We start from the raw sequence: 21,333 nt of genomic DNA on the forward strand, positions 1-21,333 counted from the left end.
TAATGCTTCATCCTTGGAAGTCTTTGGTGCTAGGGTTACACTGTTGGCAAAAGGCCAACCCATGTTTAGTGGCTCTTTCACAAGCCCCTAAACCAAGGCTTCAGGAGAGTGAGTTTCTGGCTTATCTCTGCTGTTACTTAACACCACCGTTCTCTGCAGGAGAGGGGAATCTTTAGAAAAGCCGAATCTTAGTTTTCAGCAGGGCCCTGAATCAACCTCAAAGAGGTCTTCAATAAGAAATAAAATACTGCAAGAACTAGGCAGTAAGACTATCGTTTTTTTCAGGGCCTCTGAGAAAAAAATTCCCAAAATACTCGCCTCAGATAGAACAACGATATTTACAATAACTACTTTTTGGTAAATGTTCTGCGCCATTTTCAGTGTTAAGGGAAGGACTGATCGGCCTCAGATTATTATTTTTTTAAATATACTGGCTATTAAAATACAAAGCAATGTAAAAAACAAGTAACTAGAGCAACAGGGGCAGAATCTGCAGTTGTTCATTTGTTCTTTCATTTGACAACATACACAATAGCTGAAGCACCTGTGGCATATAAAGCATTCAATCAAGTGTATATAGTGCTGAAAAAGCTCCCCTGTATTCAGAAATCCAAAGTCCTGGGAAAATAGCTACATGAACTACTGTCAACTTAGGCTGCATCTTTCTAAGGACCAGCAAGCACCCCTGACGGTGATCTTGAATCTTTCCCCAAAGACGCCCCCCTGTCCCCCTCCCCCACCTCCCAACGCCTTAAGACTATATGGATTCTCCCCACAGGAAAATGTTTCATTCCCCCCACAGTGACAAAATTCCCTAGCTCCCTGACGGAAACCCAGCACTGGGCCTCCTCAATATCTGTGGGCCCTATTAGGAATCTCTGCACCTAGCCCAGTTACTCATTTACAGATGGAAAACGGAGCTTGGAGGGTATGAAGAAGCCTTGCCTAGAATAATATTGCCAGTTGGTAGCAGAGCTGGAAGCATACACCTTGTATTCTTTGGCTGGCACTTCTAACACACAATCACATGTTTTCTCTCCATTACTGATTTTTGAACACCAATCAAGCTCTCCTGGGCATTAGGGAGAAGCTTATGCTTGGATGACCAGGGGCCGAGGAACTTCTGAAGCCACTTCAGATCCATCTCCTTGCCTGATACGGATGTGCTGATGTGAAACAGGGATTCTTTTTTTTTTTTTCAGTAGGACTTTTTTTTTTTTTACACACACACACACACACACACACACACACTGTATTTTATTTTTACAAGAGATAAATAGACTGACACCAAGCATTGTACATGGATGACCACAACAAAAGCAACAATGATTGCAATTACCAAACATGAAACACAAATCAATTTTCACTGCAAAGTAAAGGAGCTGTTACAGTGGAGGATTACTGGACTGAATGTCAATATTATGACATAGTATGAGTGTGTTTCATGAAACAGGGATTCTTTACCCCACCTTGACCAGCCTGGAGCTTCTTCTGAGGTCAAAAAGAAGGCAACTTTTCCATGGACTGGGAAGGTCAGATTAAGAATGCAAGAAAGACTGCCAGGACACCCATCCTTGAAATTAGCTTTCTTTTCTTATTACCAAATAATACAGTAAATGTTTACTTTCACTGTTTCTAATTCATTAAGAAGCAGGAGTGTGGAGAGGTATGAGAAAACACCTGTTTGGTGAGATGCCAATTCGGTGGTTTTCATGGCCATAGATAGGAACACTAAACCCTTTGAAGGGCTTTCTACCAATCTGGCCTGTTGTGCACACATATTGTGTTCTATAACTCAAGACTCAAAGAAAAAGTAATCCCATATGATAATCCACTCCCCCCAGTATAGCCATGTGTGAACCACTTTTATTTTTATTAATCTAAAAATTCTGGGGGAAGGCTTTAAAAACTTACCAATAAGTATATAAAATGTTTCTCCCATAAGTGTTGAGTTAACCAGAACTCCACCAAGCTTCATGAGGTCACTGTAATAAATATCGTTGGGCCACTTCACTCGTAAGTTGATATCCTAAAGGAAAATCTGCATATTAATCAAGCAGTCACAAGACACAAAGGGACGAGAAGAGGTCGTCCAGCTAAAATAAAACAAAAGAAAAAAGATGAACAGAATACTCTTGAAACAAATGGAACAGGGAGTCTCACCCTCTCTTCTTTTTGAGACAACTAATCACCTCTTTGGAACAATCCAGTATTAAAGTACCTGGTGGGGCTAGAGGGAAGGAGACCTAAAGAACACATTCAACAGGAATCCCAGCATTCTCCCCACCCCCATCGCTGTTCATCATCAAAAACACTCTCCGAAGATGCCTATCTTGGGTATTAAGTTCATTATCCCAATATCAACAACCACACCACAGAGTACCATCGTGTGCTGGGGACAGGGGGCAGGGAGAGAATAATACTCTCAGGGCTCTTCTCCCTTAAGGAGCTTCTGCTCAAGAGAGAGACTAATGGCCCTGAACTAACCAACGTCCTAAAAGTCAGGTAGAAATGTCTCAGCAGAATGCTATGGGGATACAGAGGAGCAACTCGTTTTACTGAGTTATTAGAGAAGGTCTCCATGAACTGCCACCAGTCAACTTGGGAAAGAGAAATAGACTTGCCCAGTGGCCTGCTGCCTCTCCATCCTGAAGGATGTGGCCTGGGCAACCCTGCCTGTGCCTGGTCTCAGTGGAATGGGCCAAGGGTGAACACTGCCTTGAACTGGGCCACCCAGACCCCCACCTCCTGCCATGACTGTGATGGGGCACACAGACTGGGTGAGACCCAGTGGGCGCCAGAACTGCCAGGGCTCCTGGGTCTGGGACTGGCAGGCAGGTGTGGGTAGAAGGAAGCCCATCTGGACACATGAGGCTGGAAGAGAGACACTCAGCAAAATAAAACCAAGAGACCAGAGAGTAGATAATGGCCTCTGAGTCCCACAGGGCTGGCTCTTTCTTCACGGGGGGGCAGGCACGGCACCAAGCCCCCATCTCGGAGCTGGCCTGTATGTCACTTATACCAAGCCCATGTGTCATCTCTATTTAACAAAGGGAGGACTGAAGCTTAGAGACGTTGCCTGGCTTGCCTGAGGTTGCACCACCCGCAAGTGGCAGAGCTGGGACACAAACCCAGGGCTTTCTGACACCAGCCCCTGGGAGCTTAACCCTATGCTATGCAGCCTGCCGCTTCCAAGCAATCCCCTTCCCTCCCTCCAGCAGGACTTCTTTTCACCTTGGCCAGTTAGAACATGCTTCTGTCCTTTAAAAGCTCATCTGCCCTATGATAGGGAAACCTCGTATTACTTTTCTGACTAAAATAAGGTTCGGGGGGATGGGTGGGGGTGGGGTGGAGTCTGTCCCCCAGGGGACATCCGGCAATACTGGGAGGCGTCTCTGCTCGTCACAGCTTGAAGGAGCCCCACCTGCATCTAGCGGGGAAAGGCCACCGATGCCACTCCACCGCCTGTGACGCCCAGGAGGGTCCCACAACCGAGACGGAGGGGCCCAAGCGCCAACAGTGCTGAGACTGAGAGACGCTGGTCTAGACAATCTGCACCCGGGAGACCATGGTCCTGGTCACTCTCCCAATTCCCCTTCTTCCTCCTCTCTTGCCTACTCACGTCCCACTGTGGCCAGCACAGTCCCGGCCGGAGCTCAGGAACAGCTCCCCCACCACAGGGGCCGCTGCTTACTTCTGTGCTGGCCCTGCTCTCGGGCTCCTGTCTCACTTTACATTTTCAGGTCTAGTTAGTTAATGATGCAACCTGTGAAATTCTGGGTTCTCCCCCAGGTGAACAAGGACATCTATTCCAAGATGAAGAGAAAGTCCAGATGTTTATTATTCATTGTCTCAACCTTTTATTCGGACAGCTACTACAGGCCTCCCTTGTATAAAGCACTACTCTAGGCTCTTTGAGGACCAAAATAAAACCAATCCTGTGTTCAAAGAGCTGGCTGCTTTGTAGGACTTAGAAGCGGAGCACAAATAACCCTGCTTCAAGCAATCCGTGGGAGGTGCCCTAAAAGTGGCCCAGACATTTAAAGCGCTGCATGGCGTCGGAGGAGGGAGAGTTTGTAGCTAGGAGTTTCCAGGAATGGCATTTGAGCCAGGACTCTCAGGGCAAATAGGACCTGGAGGTGCAGAGAAGAGAACAGGAGCAGGATGTACGGGTGGGAGGAGGCTGCAGAAGCCCAGCAGGGCCTCGAGGACAGAAAAGCGGCAGGAGCAAGAGCGGGCCGCCCCGCGCGGGTTCCGGAAGGGACGGCAAGCAGGCCACCGCACTGCCCCTGGTCTGACAAGGCTGGGTATGGTTTGTGTGCGGATGGTGACATCTGGCTGGGGACAAGAAGGGCAGGACGTAAGAGAGGCCAACCCAGCACAACGGGGGGCCTGTTTCAACCTCCCTGCAGCTGTAGTGTGTAAGCTAATTAGACTCGGTGAAAAATGAATATTCAGGACCTCCCTGGTGGCGCAGTGGTTAAGAATCCGCCTGCCAATGCAGGGGACGTGGGCTTGAGCCCTGATCCGGGAAAATCCCACATGCCGGGGAGCAACTAAGCCCATGCGCCACAACTACTGAGCCTGCGCTCTAGAGCCCGCGAGCCACAACTACTGAGCCTGGGCTCTGGAGCCCACGCGCCACAACTACTGAGCCTGCGCTCGAGAGCCCGCGGGCCACAACTGCTGAGCCCACGTGCCACAACTACTGAAGCCCGCGCGCCTAGAACACGTGCTCCTCAACAAGAGAAGCCACCGCAGTGAACCCACGCACCGCAACGAAGAGTAACCCCACTCACTGCAACTAGAGAAAGCCCGCACGCAGCAACGAAGACCCAACGCAGCCAAAAATAAATAAATACATAAAGTTATATAAATAAATAAATATCCGGTTGGCCAAAAAGTTCGTTCGGGTTTTTCTGTAAGCTGTTACAAACGAACTTTTTGGCCAACCCAACACTAAGAGAGTAGATCCTAAAAGTTCTCATCACAGGGGGAAAAAAATTTTTTTAATAACTATATGAGGTGATATATGTTAATAAAACCTCCTGTGGAGATCATCTTACAATACACGCATGTCAAGTCATTATGCTGCACACCTTAAACTTATACACTGCAGTATGTCATTTATATCTCAATAAGACTGAAAATAAAATAAGAGTGAAGCCAATCCAAAAACCATACAGATAAGAAGATAAGGCTGAGCTGGACAACTGCAGAAATGGGATAGGAACTTTGGCGGGAGCTTCTTAAGGAGAATGGGGACACACACGCCCGGGTCCATTGTTGAGGGCAAGCTTTCCACCTCCCCACCCGCTACCCCAGCACCTGGCAGAGCCTTCGCACACAGCAGGCACTCAGCAAGTGCTTGCTAAGTTAACAAGTGAGGCTAAAAGGTCAAAGTTAAAGCCACGAAAAAGCTAAACACAGTAATTTAAATTTTTACTTTATTTTCCTAAGACTAATTAACCTGTTGCTAGGGTTAAAAACATTTTCCCCACAACAGAAATTTATCTTCTCAACTGCTCAGTGCAAGGTGAAGTGTCCAGTTCAGGGGCTGCATGCTGGGCCTGTGAAGGTTGGTGACAGTCTGATGAGCCCAAGCCCATGAGACACAGCAAGGATTCTGAGCACCCGGTAACAAATGTCACGCTTCGGCATACATGCCAATGACTTGACGTAATACGGGAAACACGCACCCTGGTCCCACATACCATGATATGAGGACATGGCCACATCGGAGGAGCTTAAGGGGCAGTGGAGAGGACTGCTTCTCCATTGAAACACTCATGACAGGCCCCCTTTCAAAGTCATGATCTTAGCATCTTGCTTCACGAATTAATACAATAATTGTTTTTAGCCTGACATTAAGAGCTGTAGGTGGGGAGGGAGGCTGGGAAGGAACCCCCTTATTTTTATTGTATGTGTTTAATATTTTTTAGATGAATGAATCTTTATTTTTGGCTGCATTGGGTCTTCATTGCTGCGTGTGAGCTTTCTCTAGTTGCAGCGAGCAGGGGCTACTCTTCCTTGCGGTGCTCAGTCTTCTCATTGCTGTGGCTTCTCCTGTTGCGGAGCACAGGCTTCAGCAGTTGTGGCTCGCGGGCTCAGTAGTTGTGGTTCACGGGCTCTAGAGCGCAGGCTCAGTACTTGTGGCGCACGGGCTTAGTTGCTCCGCGGCATGTGGGATCTTCCCGGACCAGGGCTCAAACCTGTGTCCCCTGCGTTGGCAGGTGGATTCTTAACCACTGTGCCACCAGGGAAGTCCCAAGAACCCCCTTTTTATATCCATATGAAATTCTTCCAGGAAAAGGAGGAGGGGGATACAGCAAGTGGAGCCTGGGGAATGGGAGAAAGGCTTCATGACTGTGTTAACTGCTCTCTTTTCCTTGTCTTCTTAATAACTGACACCAAAGCATTCAAAAGTACTGATGTAGCAGGCACATCTGTCCCTACAGCTGGGTGCAGATGGCCCTAAACGAACATGCACATTGAACTCAGGCAGCCACAGACAAGGGATAGCTTTGCTGAGCACAGACTGTGGTAAATGAAGGTAGGAAATGAGAAGGTTTGTTTAGGCCTATAAAATAAGCCTTTTCACCAGAAAGCACCACAGATAAGTAGACCCATCCAGTCCAATGTGCTTCAATAAGAAAGAAAGAAAGAAAGAAAGAAAGGAAGAAAGGAAGGGAGGAAGGGAGGGAAGGAGGAGGGAGGGAGGGAGAGGAAGGAAGGAAGGAAGGAAGGAAGGAAGGAAGGAAGGAAGGAAGGAAGGAAGGAAGGAAGGAAGGAAGGGGAAGGAAAGAAAGAAAGAGAAAGAGAGAGAGGGAGGGAGGGAGGAAGGCAGGCAGGCAGAAAGGAAAAAGAGGCTTGCCCTTACTAGGACATTTGACAAATGTGACAACAGGACAGAAAGGGAATTCTGGAAAATAATCACACTGCAGCAAGCCTGAAGCAGCTATAAACCTGACGGTGCTTTTAAACCTCCAGGAGCGCTCTGCTGCCCGCTTTGCAAAAGCAGGCTGAGGCTCCACATGAAGGAATCACTCAGACACGTACTACAAAAACACCTGAACTGAGGTGTGCATGCACGGTGGGGATGTGACGGTGATGAACTGCACATACCTGGTACCCAGGAATGGACCTTACCGCCTCCACGACAGCCAGAGACATCAGATGCTGGACAAATGGAATCCTCTGTCCCAGCTGGGATCTCAGTGGGATGGAGACAAGCAGGGTAGAAAGAGCGCACCCCACGGGGCTCAGCCAAGCATTCCTTCCCCGCCCTGGAACACAAGCGCCATCAGGAAACCGGCCATTCTGCACCATGAACAGACTCAGATGCACGGAATGCCGGAAAAACCGCTGAGGCCTCAGAGCCACACACTAGAGACCTGTCCCACCTGAACGACTGATGAACATGCTTGGTTATTCTGGGGTTAACTCAACAACAGAGAAGCTTTTTAAAATCTGAAGCTCTGTTGCTGAACAAGTTTCCAATAATCAGCATAATGTCCTCCCTCTGTGAGCATATCGTTTATACTTTGATGATAAAGTCTTACACAGTGTCTGAACATCACTCGCAGTTTAACTCTCACCATACGGCAATGCAGGTGAAAACAGAGACAGTGGGGAAACCGGACCGAATCTATACCGCTCCAGGAGAGGCCCTGGAAGCCATTTGCGAGAAGTGATCCCTACCGTGATGGTCCCACGGCGCTGTGAATACATTAAAAACCACAGAATAGTACACTTTAAACTGGGGGACTGGATGGTATGTGAACTATATCTTGCTGTTTTTTGTTTTTTTTTAAGGAAGCTGAATTTGAAAAATGATCCCTGATATTAACTCTCTGAGTTATTTTTCTTAAAAGATAGAAGCCAAGAAAATAAAATAATCAAAACGAGAGGTATAATCAACCTTCTTCCATGTCTTTTTTTTTAAACCACCTTACTGAGCACCACAGCCTTGAATAAAACAGATTTTTTTCTCTCTTTGAGTTATGTTCAAAAGACATGCTCAAGAGAAAGAAGCGAAAACAGTGGATTTCTTATTTCGTTGCTTCTTCTGAGAAAGGCATAAGAGCCTCTGAGAGTTAAAAGGACGTTTGGGTCGGCCTGCTGCCAGCTGGGGGTGGGGAGAGACAAGGGCCAATCGCTCTCGGTATGACCACTGAGCACGAATCTGCTTGCGGCTGGACCCCAGATGGATTCTGGGAGGATGTGGGCTCTTGCCTCCGAGAGTCAGCAGGTGTTGGAAGCTCTGGGCAGCCCTTGGCTTCTTTGTGGTCATTCTGTGAATAGGCACTGATCGTTGATCGAGTGCCCACTCCATGCAAATTCCAGTGCCAGCTGGCAGATGAACGACCCCTCCATGTGACACTCGGTATAGACACAGAAGGCACCTCACAGAGAACCTTCAGGAAAATAAACGTCTCTACAACATAGTTATTATTCACACACTGCAATGCCTAGAATGTGTCAGAAAGAAGAATTTACAAGACGTAGGTAAATGAACATTAAAACCATCACAAGCGGACGTCAACTAATTAATAAACATCTCAGTTTAAGAGAACGCTTTAATTCTTCTAAGGCTCAATCTTCTAATTGATTTCCCTCCCTCTTCCCCATTTTAGGGGTGTGTGAAAACAACTTCTGACTCGAGCCACGTCGATGATCAGCACGTGCAATCAACTGGCTCTCTGGCCAGGAGAGTCACAGATTTTAGAAAACAAAAACCACAGAAACAGTAACAAAAGACGACTGACCTTTGCCCTGCGTTTGGCGGACTGCGATGGCGATTAAACCCATTTCCTGCGGCATCTCAAACATCAACCTGCAAACGGTGGGAAAGACCAGTCAGCCAGAACAGGGACACGACATGAGAACCGAGAGCTCAGAGTGGGGGACACTGTGTGCACTCATTTGTGGATGTGTTAGTGAGGAAGGGCCATCTTACGGGTTTCAAGGGATACTGACCCCATTCCCAGCCTCTGCAGTGAGAATGACGGAAAAGGGACAAAGAAAACGCCATTCAATATCAAAAAAGATGGTTGGGGGGGCAGTGTGTGTGCACGTGTACCTGCCCAAGCTGTCATTCGGTTTATTCAAGACATTAAGATTACATTTCTTTGGAATATCCTATCAGATTCTTTCTCCCCCCGCTGATGTGGTGTCCCTTCTTCGAGTGACAACTAGCAATTCCTGACATTTGTTTCTACTTACAGTGCGTTTCTGTCTGAACACTAGAACATAATCATAACAGAAGTTTCTGATTATTCAGAAAACTAATATGGTGGCAATAAAGCCGTTTAAAACACACACTATCCCCTGAGAACTAATTATGTTTTAACTATAGTAAATAAATCTACACCTTCTGAGAACTCAGGAGAACCCTGGATCCTTTTAGGCTTGAGTTCTGCTTTTAAAATGGTTTTATTTAAAAGAATACAAACTTCCCTTTGGGGGATAGGTAGAAAAGTGCACTGTATCTCCACCAAATGAGTCGACATTAACTTTTCTTTCTTTTCTCCTTTTCTTCCCCAGAAAAGGAAAGGGAAAAAAGTCCCTCACTCTGAGAATTTCCTCCCAGTTCCATTCTACATATGTAACTCCACGTTAGGAAGGTTTTCCTGCGCGTTCCCAGGAGTTACTGACCAGGTACTGAGCAGGCACAGCTCACCGCCGGTTTATCAGACAAAGCAAAACATCAGGTTTGTCCACGGTCAGGGCCGCTGCAGAGGCCTCTTTGAAATACTTTTTTGGGGGAGGGAAGTGGCAAGGGCAGGAATGACAGCAAGGTGGTATTTTGTATAAACAAAGTTTCCACGAACGATTCCAGGGTTTCCACAGAACCCCCGTGCTGAGGAGAGAGACCACACTCTGATAGCCCTTCATCCTCTCCTCCTGGCTTGGGGAACGGGGTGGAACTTTACACATGGTAAGAGACGGAAAATACTTAAAGGCCAAAACAACCAGGGGGTCTCTGCACGCGCACGCAGGCTGGCAGAGCCTCGCCGGGCGCAGGCAGGCCCGGTGGGGAGGAGCCAGAAGACCCCTTGACTTGCTAAGAAGAGCCTGGCCACGTCAGGCAGGGGCCGGGCCAGTCCGACAGGCACGGGGCATTCCCAGCGAGCAGCCAGCCCCCCTGTCCGGGTGCCAAGCCCACTTCCATCTCACATGAAATACAGCTCCAGAAGTATTTCTCTTGGACACCATGAATAACCCATTGAGATCGACTCTGCCTACACACTGTTGGGCTCCAAGAATAAAGCGTCCTTTTCTTGCGTTGGAGTGGCAGAAAACCCTAAGAAGGAATCTTCATCCGCGCAGGGAGGTAACATTGTCTCCTAGGAGCCTCTTGCTTACCAGAGAGACCCAGCAGCCCTTCACCTGGGCTCCTAAGGCACGAGCCCTGGGGCGACGATGTCTAACAAATTTTTCTATGGGAAGGGGTGCGGGGGGATGATTTTGCACGTTGTGAGAAGGTTGCGAAGGCTCTCTCCGTGGCAGAAATCTAGGCTGTGCTGTAAATGAACATGTAGACAGTAGAAGGTCATGTCTATAGGAAGCGGTGGTGATGGTGGAATTAGGCGAGGGGAGGCGGGGAGGTTCAGAAAACAAACACAGACTTTTCTAGAACAAAGAGAAATGATGAAGGAAACATATGCACTAAACCGCTGGAGCTTTGGCAGCAGTTAACAGGGCATATTGATGAGAAGACTGAGCTTGTGCTGCTGAAGGCCAAGAGGAAATTCTGCGAGGAGGGAGACAGTGGGGGGGCGGGGGACTGGGGGTGGTGTAATGCTTAGTTTGAGGCCAGTGGAGGCTGCCAGATTTATTTGTGCTATCTAAGATAACACTGGGGGCCAAACCACACGGCTCACGGTCAACAAAGAAGCATTTATGAACGTTTGCAAAATCTCAATTTTGCATCTCTGAAGATGAAGTCTCTAGGTTACTTTAGCAGAAAGGAGACACCACAAATGCATTTCCATCCCGAGCTGATGTCATTCTCACAAAAGGAAATAGAAAAAGGAGGGAAAAAAAGAAAAAAAAAAGGAGGGGGTTACATAATGACTACCTCCCTGCCTCTGTGCTTTTTTTCCTTGTTGGCAAAGGCTGTTTAATAAATGGTTTCTGTGAGTGGCAGCAGAGGGCATGCACTGTATACCAATAGGGCACGCGAGGAAAGTGCTCTGTTTTTGTACACTTCCCTTCGGTCTGAAACATCCAGAGCTCCCAAGGCTCACTTGGCAAACAGGACAGCGTCCTGACCACTTTGTTACTAAGGACATCACAGCTCCTACTGGGTTCCCTGCCAACCGGAACGTCCTGAGTTTCACGTTGTTGTTGGAATTAAGTTTCAATAATTAAAACTAACCAAGGGACTTCCCTGGAGGCACAGTGGTTAAGAATCTGCCTGCCAATGCAGGGCACACAGGTTCGAGCCCTGGTCCGGGAAGATCCCACATGCCGCGGAGCAACTAAGCCCGTGCGCCACAACCAGTGAGCCTGCACTCTAGAGCCCGCGAGCCACAACTACTGAGCCCACGTGCCACAACTACTGAAGCCCGTGCGCCTAGAGCCCATGCTCCGCAACAAGGGAAGCCACCGCAGTAAGAAGCCCGTGCACTGCAAGGAAGAGTAGCCCCTGCTCGCCGCAACTAGAGAAAGCCCGTGCGCAGCAACAAAGACCCAATGCAGCCAAAAAATAAATAAATAAACTTTTTTTTTTTTAAAAACTAACCAAGAAGACAGGCCAGTATGAGTTAGTGAAAATTCTGAACGAACAAAAGTTTAAATCCAGACCCAGTCAATCCACTTTGAGGATTCAAACCTAAGGAAATAGTCCACATTCACCACTGTGTAATAAAAGTAAAAATTTGGAAATTACGTAAGAGTTCAGTAGGGAAATGGTTACGTAAATTACGTTACATGAGGTCAGTGGAATAATTTGTAATCATTAAAAATGATAGTTATGAAGACTCTGTAGCAACACGGAAGAAATGTTTTCAACAGAATGTTCAATTTAAAAAGCAGGATACGAAACCTACATATACTTTTATCCCAAATGTGTAAAATTCACAGAAAAAGGGAGGAAGGAGATTTGACAAAACAACAACTGTGGCTACATTAGGATGATTTTTTCTTTATTTTTTTAAACTTTCTTTAAGATGACTGCTTACCTTTAATTTAAAATACTTTTGAAAAATTTGGGGGAAAGAAGCATGGTTTTTATGTTTAAATATAATATTTGTAAATATTTCAAAGAACAGGACTGAAAGATCTGCTTTAAAAATAAGATAATAACAGTTACCTTCAGCACGCATTTTATTATAACCAATGAGCAAGACCTTATTTGATAAGTAATGAATGAGTAGAAACTCTTAAAGCCAGTCTGTTCATATGCAATGGGAGCCTTAAACACTTTACACGTTCTGACTCAGTGACTATACTCCTAAGATTGAATTCTAAGGAGTATTCAGACAGGGAAACAAAATAATTCAGGGACACGACTATTCATCACAGCATTACACAGTGAAAAAATCATAAATAATACAAACTGTCCATGACAGAGGAAAGAAAAAAATCATAGTATCCTCACATGAAAAAAACATCATATAGCCATCAGTGATACAGGCGAATGTCCACTGAACACCACTAGACGACTTAAAGAGGGTAGAAAATCCTATATACAGCATGATTCCAATGATGCTTTAAAATACACTTTTAAAAATTGTTAGGAAATATACCAAAATATTAGCTGTGGTTACTTTAAGGAGTGTAATTATTGGAAAAATACAGCAAAGTACAAAGCAGAAAAGCCATCCAAAGAAGTCCTTCTTCTCATTAGAAATGTACGTCCTTCTATACTTTTTCCCCTTAAAAAATACTACACACACACACAATATATCTTACCAAAAAAGTTCCTGATGACTGGAAACACTGCTTATTTTGGAACTCTTAAAATAATGTAGATATTTAGTTATGGACACATTTTTATTATGTTGATAATAAAAAAGGCTTCAAAATAGCATCATGGTATGATCCCATCTATGTAAGCTATGTATTCCTATGTGCATACACAGAAGAATACAGGACACCTATTAACAGTGGTTATCTCCAGAAGGTGGAAGCAGAATTATATGATGATTTAAATTTCTTCATTATGCTATTCTAAGTAATCTCTGGGTGGTAAGATTTCAAGTGTTTATTTTCTTTATACTTTTCTGAATTTTCCACGATTTCTATACTTGGAGTGCATTCATTTCAAAATCAGGAAAAATGCTATTAAAGAAAAGATTTGTTAAAATCCAACTTTTCTTTAACCTACAGCTCACTAGCTGGTGAACAACTTCCTCCCTTCGGAGAGGTGGCACATCTGCCACGCAAGAGCAGCCCACTGTCCGAGCTTTACCAGGCTCACTGTACGAATCCTCCTGTGACACACGAATGGCGGTGCCTGTCCCTCACACTCATTCCCTGGCGGAGCGTGTGGCTTGTGCGAGGTGGCAGGCCGAGTCCAGCTACCGCCCATGCACAGGCTCCCTCAGGGCTGGGGAGAAGGCATGCAGAAGGCTGCCAGCATCCTTGGGGGTCTCCACCCTGGGACCCCGAAGAGCTTCATCAACTCACGCTGGTGCCCATGCTGTGCCTTGTCTTCTCCCCCGAGTCTTCTCAGTTCAGACTCTTCCTCTCCCAAGCCTTCAGAAAGACATATTCTCAGAGAATCCCCCCCACCCCCATGTTCTCTATGTGAAAAAAAGACCCAGTACGGGCGGCAGGGATGAGGTGGAAGGAGAAGAGGACCCAGGCAGTCGCACACTGATGGCTAACAACTTATTTCTGATTTTGAAAACGTTTACTGGAAGATGAACTCTCACTATTCGTAACTGTATTTACTTCTGTGTAGTTCAAAGGAAACTGTGTTAAACTTCATTTCAAAAACTATTTTTTTCAAATGTATTAGATTGTGAACACCAACTATTATATTTGGGTATCAGTTTTTAAAAAGTTAACAAGCTAAAATATAAAGATATTTTATTTTTTAAAGAGTCTTACTCTAACAATACAATCAGTTTTAAAACAGTTGCCTTCTATGCAAGAATGCATAGGATTGTTTTTTGAAAGAAAATGAGTAGTGTTTTCTGCTCCCAAGAACACGTAGACTGGAGCAAGGAAGGTGGGAGGGCTCTGCCATGCATGGGGCTGTGGTCTAGGGTGGAAGGTGCTGGACCCCGACCAGTGACTTCTGAACCGAGAGCTAGCCATGTGGGGGGCAAAGCTGAGATTGCTCCTGGCAGGAAAGGAAAGGTTCCTGAGGAACTTTAGAAACATTGCGGTGGAGATGACTCAGACAGGAAATGGGACAGATCTGGATTCAAACCCCCTTGTTGATATGAACTAACACTGAGTAAGGGGCATGTCTCTCCACCTCTTCCGTCACCTAGGAAATGGTCTCGCTCTCCGTAAGACTGGAGCATGAAGGAATACACAAGATGCTTTGACACAGGGTAGGGGCTTAAAATGTACCACTTGCTCTTTGTTGTGTAGATCCCAGAAGGCCTTCAATTTCCTCTTCTTGGAGATAAAAAGGATGGTCACAGAGAAGACCGGGAGGAGAACAGTGGTGGAAAGTGTATGTTTCAGGACCCTTCACAAATTCTAGAGGTAATGCCTCTTCTCTGTACCTCTCGCCCACCTCCCCCATCTCTCTTACCTACATACACACTAACGTGATCTGAACCTGGACTAAAAAGCTTTCAGATTAACACAACTGGGTTGCAGAATCCTCACTTCCAGTTCTAGGGTCTCTGAACCCACTTAGCAAAGCTATAAACCATTGGTTGAATTAGCTATTTGGCTTTTTAAAAATAACACATTATTTAGGTTATTGCTTACAAATACTTTTGGTCACTTATACACAGCGGCACAACAGTTTTACTAATATATTCTTCCATTATCTTCTGGATTGGACATTTAAAACTACAATGACCTGTCATCAATCTACCTTTTTGGAATGCTGTCAAATAAGTAAGCTTTAGATCATATTCCTTTATTTGTGTTTTCTGTATAACAGGATGTGCATTTCCGTTAGAGGCAAAGTGGGAATTTGGACTGCTCAAGAGTAGAACCATCACCACCTTCCCCCTGGGTGTTCCCCAGAAGCAGAGGCCGCACCTGTATTTCTGTTGAAGGGTGTCTGTGGGTCAGATGCTCTGTTAGATTTCCATATCTCCTAGCATACCAATCATTCATAGATTTTCATCTCATCTTCCCCATTTCCAACATCATACAGAACAGCATCTACACTACTGCTAAATCACTTAACTGCTCACAGGGAGGGAGTCCTGTGGATTCAGCTTCCAGAATGAGGCACCTTTCTAGTACATCAAGCATTTGTTGATGTTGGTCTGTATTATTCAAGATGAACACAAACCATTGTTTCTTACCCCTGACACTGCACCATAAATACTGGATGTCTGAGCATCACCTCCTGCCTTAGACCAGTGCTGTTACAGAATTCACAGATGGACAGCTAAACTTGTGTAGACTGAACTACTCATGGCACCCACAACTACCTCTGAGGCCAAGCCTACAAGACAGTCCTGATCCTAGATCCTCGGCACAGTTAAACCTGCCACCAAAAATGGGAAGTCAGATCATGTCTAACCCCTCCACTAGGAGTCCCCGGATCACAGGATCTTCTCAACCCACTTCTCAGGCTGATCGGAGCCCATCATCTTCAGCTGGGTGTGGAGGGGCTCCACCATGGGGCCATCGCCATGGCTCATTTCCCCCAACAGAGGGCCTTCTGTTTTGAAATGCAGCTGCCATTTCAGAAGATGGACACTGTCTCATCGTGACCACGTCTGTCTCCAAGCAGACATCTGGGGATCGTTTTCCTGAAGGCACTGTAGATGTTTCAACTCGGTCACCTGGAATCAATGCCGATTTTCTGCACTTTACATGCATTATCTCATCTGAGCTTTACAAGTCAGATGAGGACACAGTCTTGGAAAGGCAAAAACCACTTCTATAAATAGGCCACTGAGCCAGCAAATCAGGAATTCAAGTCAAGGTCTGGTTGGTTCTAAGACCCGTGATATTTTGTTTTTCATTTTGTTTTTAACCTTTTACTTTGAAATAATATCAGACTTACAGAAAACTTGCAAGGATACAGTATAAAGAATTCCTGGGCTTCCCTGATGGCGCCAGTGGTTGAGAATCTGCCTGCCAATGCAGGGGACACGGGTTCGAGCCCTGGTCCGGGAAGATCCCACATGCCGCGGAGCAACTGGGCCCGTGAGCCACAATTACTGAGCCTGTGCATCTGGAGCCTGTGCTCCGCAACAAGAGAGGCCGCGATAATGAGAGGCCCGCACACCGCAATGAAGAGTGGCCCCCGCTTGCCACAACTGGAGAAAGCCCTCGCACAGAAACGAAGACCCAACACAGCCATAAATAAATAAAAATTAAAAAAAAAAAAAAAAACAAACAAAGAATTCCTGCATGTCCTTCACCCAGCACCCAGATTTCCCAAGTGTTAACTTTTCACCAAACAGGCTGCTCCGTATCTGTCTGCCTGTCCGTAATTCTTTTTTCTGAACCATGTGAGAGTAAGCTGCAGCCATAATGTCTCTCTATCCCTATATACTTCAGGGTATCTTTCCTAAAAATTAAGGGTATTGTTTTACATAATCAGAGTACAATTATCAAAATTAGAAACTTACCATTGATACAACACGGCTATCTAATCCGGGGGTCAGCAAACTTTTTCCGTAAAGGCCAGATAGTAAATATTTTAGTCTTTTGTGAGCCCTATGGTTTTTGTTGCAACTATTCAACTCTGCTGTCTGAGCAAAAAAGCAACTGTAGACAATATGTAAATAAATAAATCTGGCTGCGTTTCAACAAAATTTTATAGACACAGAAATTTGAATTTCATATAATGCTCATGTGTCACAATACAGAATTTATTTTAATTAATAGACTTTCTTTTTTGCGTGGCTTTAGGTTTATAGAAAAATTGAGCAGGGAATTCCCGGGCGGTCCAGTGGTTAGGACTCCATGCTTCCACTGCAGGAGGCCCTGGTTTGAGTCCTGTCGGGGAACTAAGATCGCGCGTGCCGTGCAGCGTGGCCAAAACAAACAAACAAACAAACAACCCCCTCAAAAAAAAACCAGAAAAGGAAAACCCGAGCAGAATGTACAGGGTTCCCACATACTCCCTCAACACCCACCCCATCCCAATTTCCCTATAATTAACATCTTATATTAGTGTGGTACATTTGCTACAATTGATATAATATAATTGTATATTAATACACTGTTATTAACTAAAGTCCATAGTTCAATAGTAGGATTCACTCTTTGTATTGTACAGTTTCACGGGTTTTTTGACAAATGTATAATGACATCTATCCACCACTACGGTATCATATAAAATAGTTTCACTGCCGTAAAAAATCCCCTGCGCTCCATCTATTCATCCTTCTTTTTCTCCCCTCACCCCTGGCAGCCACTGATCTTTTTACTGTCTCTATAGTTTTGCCTTTCCCAAGATGTCATATAGATTTTACTTTTTAAAACTTTTTTCCAACCATTTAAAAATGTAAAAAAAAAATTCTGCGTGCTTAGGTGGTACAAAAACTGGCAGCAGGCCATAGTATGCCAACCCATGATCTAATCTATGGAATTTGGTCAAGATGCATCCACTGTCCCAACAAGGCCCTTGATAGTAACACACAATCTGCCTTCTTCTTGAGGATCTAATCCAGGATCATGTGTTGCATTTAGTTGCCATGTCTCCTTAGTCTCTTTAATCTGGTTCTGTTCTTCATTTTGTGTTTCATGACCTAGACATTTATTGAAGAGTGGAGGCAGTTATTTTATAAAATGTCCTTCAATTTATTTATGTATTTATTTATTGTTTAATATTTATGTATTTATTTATTTTGGCTGTGCCGGGTCTTAGTTGCGGCACGTGGGATCTTTTTTTTTAGTTGCAGCATGCGGACTTCTTAGTTGTGGCATGGGGGATCTAGTTCCCCAACCAGGGATTGAACCCACGCCCACTGCATTGGGAGCGTGGAGTCTTAGCCACTGGACCACCAGGGAAGTCCCTGTCCTTCAATTTAGATGATCTGAAATCTCACGATTAGACTCAAATTAGCATTTTGGCAGAAACACGCATTAGTGAGAGTGTATCCTTCTCAGTGCATGGTATCAGGAAGCACACAGTGTTGCCTCGTCCCAGTATTGGTGAGTTAACTTTGAGCCACTTGGGTAGGGTGGTGTGTGCTAGCTTTTCCACTGTAAAGTTATTGTTTTTCCACTGTAGTTAATTAAGTACTTCTGGGGAGATAAAATACATATCATGCTTCTCAAGAAATTTAATCTACTAGTGTTAGCATCTGTGGAGGATTTTACTTGAATCAATTATTTATTTGATGGTTGCCAAAGAGTGGTTTTTCTGATTCCATCATTTCTTCCATGTGTACTTGTTGGGATGCTACTATAAGGAAGAGCTTTTTCTTCTCCCCGCACTTACTTTTCTTTCTTCCTTTCTTTACAGCAGAATGGACTTGTGGAGCCTTATTTATCCAACCGAATATTTAATTTCCTATCATTATTTATTCTGATGCTCATATTATGCCAGATTTGGCAAGCAGAAGCTCCTTCAAGCTGGTGTCTGTCTCCTACTGACAAGTCACTGTCATCTTTCAGCACTTCCTTACTTTTTTGGCATAAGAAGAAGTTCCACAACCATCTTGAACTTTCTCAGAACCAGCCCCTGGAATTGGCCTTTTCTCCAAGGAGCTCTGGTTCCTTTTACTGGAGAATGGTATTTAAAAAACAAATCTGGGTGTTAGGAAAGAACAAAAAAGTATGTGTGTTTCCTTCCTTCTTTCCATCTATCCATCCATCCATCCATCTTAAAAACCATAAATTCATTGAAAACTCCCAGTTCCAATCCAACAGCACTAGATCCACTTTATTCTCCCTCTTTTTATATTTGTAACTTCCTTCTCCAATAATGAGGTCTGGCTCCCATTATCTCAAATATCTTGACTTATTTGCTCAATACGCTAACATGCAAAAAGTGGTTTCAGAATTGCTGACCCATGCTACTGTGAAAAACAAACTTACTAACTAGGGTTCAATATTTATCTATAGGGTTTTTTTGTCTTTAGCCTAAGGGTGTATAGTCAAATACTGTGTTTTAAAGTTTTTAGGGTTTGTTCTTTTTCTCCCTTACCTGAGTGTGGTTATGCTAGTCTTCTGAAATAAGGAGGTTTAACCGTACTTCTGTATTCCATTATAGGGTCATGCTTCCCTCCCTCCTTGTTTCTTTACTCTTTAGCTTGGTCCCAAGAGTAAAAACTGTACAGAGGGACTTCCCAATGGCAGAGTGGTTAAGAATCCGCCTGCCGGGATTTCCCTGGCGGTCCAGTGGTTAAGTCTTTGCCTTCCAATGCAGGCGGTGCGGGTTCAATCCCTGGTCGGGTAGCTAAGATCCCACATGCCTCATGGCCAAAAAAACCAAAACATAAAACAGAAGCAATATTGTAACAAATTCAATAAAGACTTTGAAAATGGTCCACATCAAAAACCTTTAAAAGACAAAGAATCCGCCTGCCAATGCAGGGGACACGGGTTCAAGCCCTGGTCCGCGAAGATCCCACATGCCGCGGAACAACTAATCCTGTGCACCACAACTACTGAGCCTGCGCTCTAGAGCCCGCGAGCCACAGCTACTGAAGCCCGCATGCCTAGAGCCAGGGCTCCACAACAAGAGAAGCCACCACAATGAGATGACTGCGCACCGCAACAAAAAGTATCCCCTGCAACTAGAGAAAAGCCTGCACGCAGCAAGGAAGACCCAGCGCAGCCAAAAATAAATTAAATAAATTTTTAAAAACAAAACTGTACAGAAAAGTAAACTCTGAGAAGTGTCACATTTCCCCCCACTTATCCCTTCTAAGTCTCCCCATCAAACTCTTTTCTATAATTAACAATTCAACTAATCTCACTAGTTTCTGGTTTATTCTTCCTGTGTTTCTTTATGAACAAATGCATAGATACTTGCATATTTTCTCATTTCTCTAGCTTCTTTACAGAAAGTTACCATTTTGTATTCTACTGTCTTTTGGGTTTTTTTTCACTTAATATAACCTGAAAACACTGTTTAGACATTCATAGAGCTATTCCTTGTTCTCTTCTAAAGCTGCTGCGTAGTGTCGCATTGTGTGGATGGAGCATAGTTTATTCAACCACTCTCCTATGTGCATTTAGGTAGTTTCCAAAAATGACAGTAAGTATAATGTATACCCTTGTTCACACGTACTTTTGTACTGTTGGCGATGTGTCTTCATGGTAAATTCCTAGAAGTGCGATTCTGGGTCAGAGGATAAGTAACTGCATATTTAACTTCATGAGATACTACCATAGAGTGTGATATCACACTTTTTAGTTTTTGCCAATCTGATATGTAAGAGTGGTATTTCATTGTAGTTGTAATCTGCATTTCTCTTGTATATGCAGTTTTCATTATATATAAACACACACACACACACACACACGTATAGTGAATTACCTGTTCATGTCTTTTGCCTATTTTTAAGAGTTTCTAATATATTAGGAAATATTAATGCTTTATCTGTGTTATCTTGCCAATATTTTCTCCAAGTTAACTGTTTGTCTTTTGATTTGATTGATGGTGGTTTTTATCATACCACAATTTACTTTTTCTTTTTAAAGTCAAATGTATCGATTTTTTTCTTTTACTGCCTCTTGTTCTTGTGTCTTCAGAGCCTTTCCCTATACCCAAGTTATGCAGGAACTCATCCACTTATTTCTAGTACTTAAAGGGCTTCACTTTTTAAATTTAGAACTCTGATCCATTTGGAGCTTATTTTTGTATATGGTGAAAGGTATGGAACTGATATTATCTTTTTTTCCCAAATGTCTCTCAAACTGTCCCAGGGCCATTTTTTAAAAATTATACCTTTGCCCTAGGAACTTGAGATGACACCTTTATTATATACTAAATTTCTGTATGTACTTGGGTCTATTTCTGGACTTCCTATTCCTTTCTGCTGCTCTCTCCATTTATTCATGTACCAGTAAAGCACCATTTTAATTACAGAGGCTTTGTAGTGTGTTTTAAGATCTATCAAGCCTAGGGCCCCTCATGGCTTTTCTTTTTCATTGTTTCCTGGATATATATTTTTTCATTGTTTTCTTGCATATATATTTTTTTTCCAAATGAATTTTAGCATCTACTTGTCTGCCTGCATTGAAAAGAAACAAACCAAAAAAAAAACA

The 21,333-nt window shown here is 44.3% G+C and overlaps 1 protein-coding gene across 2 annotated transcripts in view; it reads right to left on the reverse strand.

Annotated features, from left to right (window-relative positions):
- The window catches only part of HLCS (holocarboxylase synthetase), a 193,046-nt gene that overhangs the window by 5,824 nt on the left and 165,889 nt on the right, over positions 1–21,333 (reverse strand). For both annotated transcript variants that reach the window (XM_068547048.1, XM_068547049.1), the window contains exons 7-9: positions 8,769–8,836; positions 7,126–7,286; positions 1,915–2,029 (exon numbers count right to left, since the gene is read on the reverse strand). In XM_068547048.1, the coding sequence (XP_068403149.1) occupies positions 1,915–2,029; positions 7,126–7,286; positions 8,769–8,836 (344 nt within the window). The remainder of the gene's footprint in view (positions 1–1,914; positions 2,030–7,125; positions 7,287–8,768; positions 8,837–21,333) is intronic.

This window comes from Eschrichtius robustus, chromosome 6 (assembly GCF_028021215.1).
Source record: "Eschrichtius robustus isolate mEscRob2 chromosome 6, mEscRob2.pri, whole genome shotgun sequence".
Classification (NCBI taxonomy): domain Eukaryota; kingdom Metazoa; phylum Chordata; class Mammalia; order Artiodactyla; family Eschrichtiidae; genus Eschrichtius; species Eschrichtius robustus.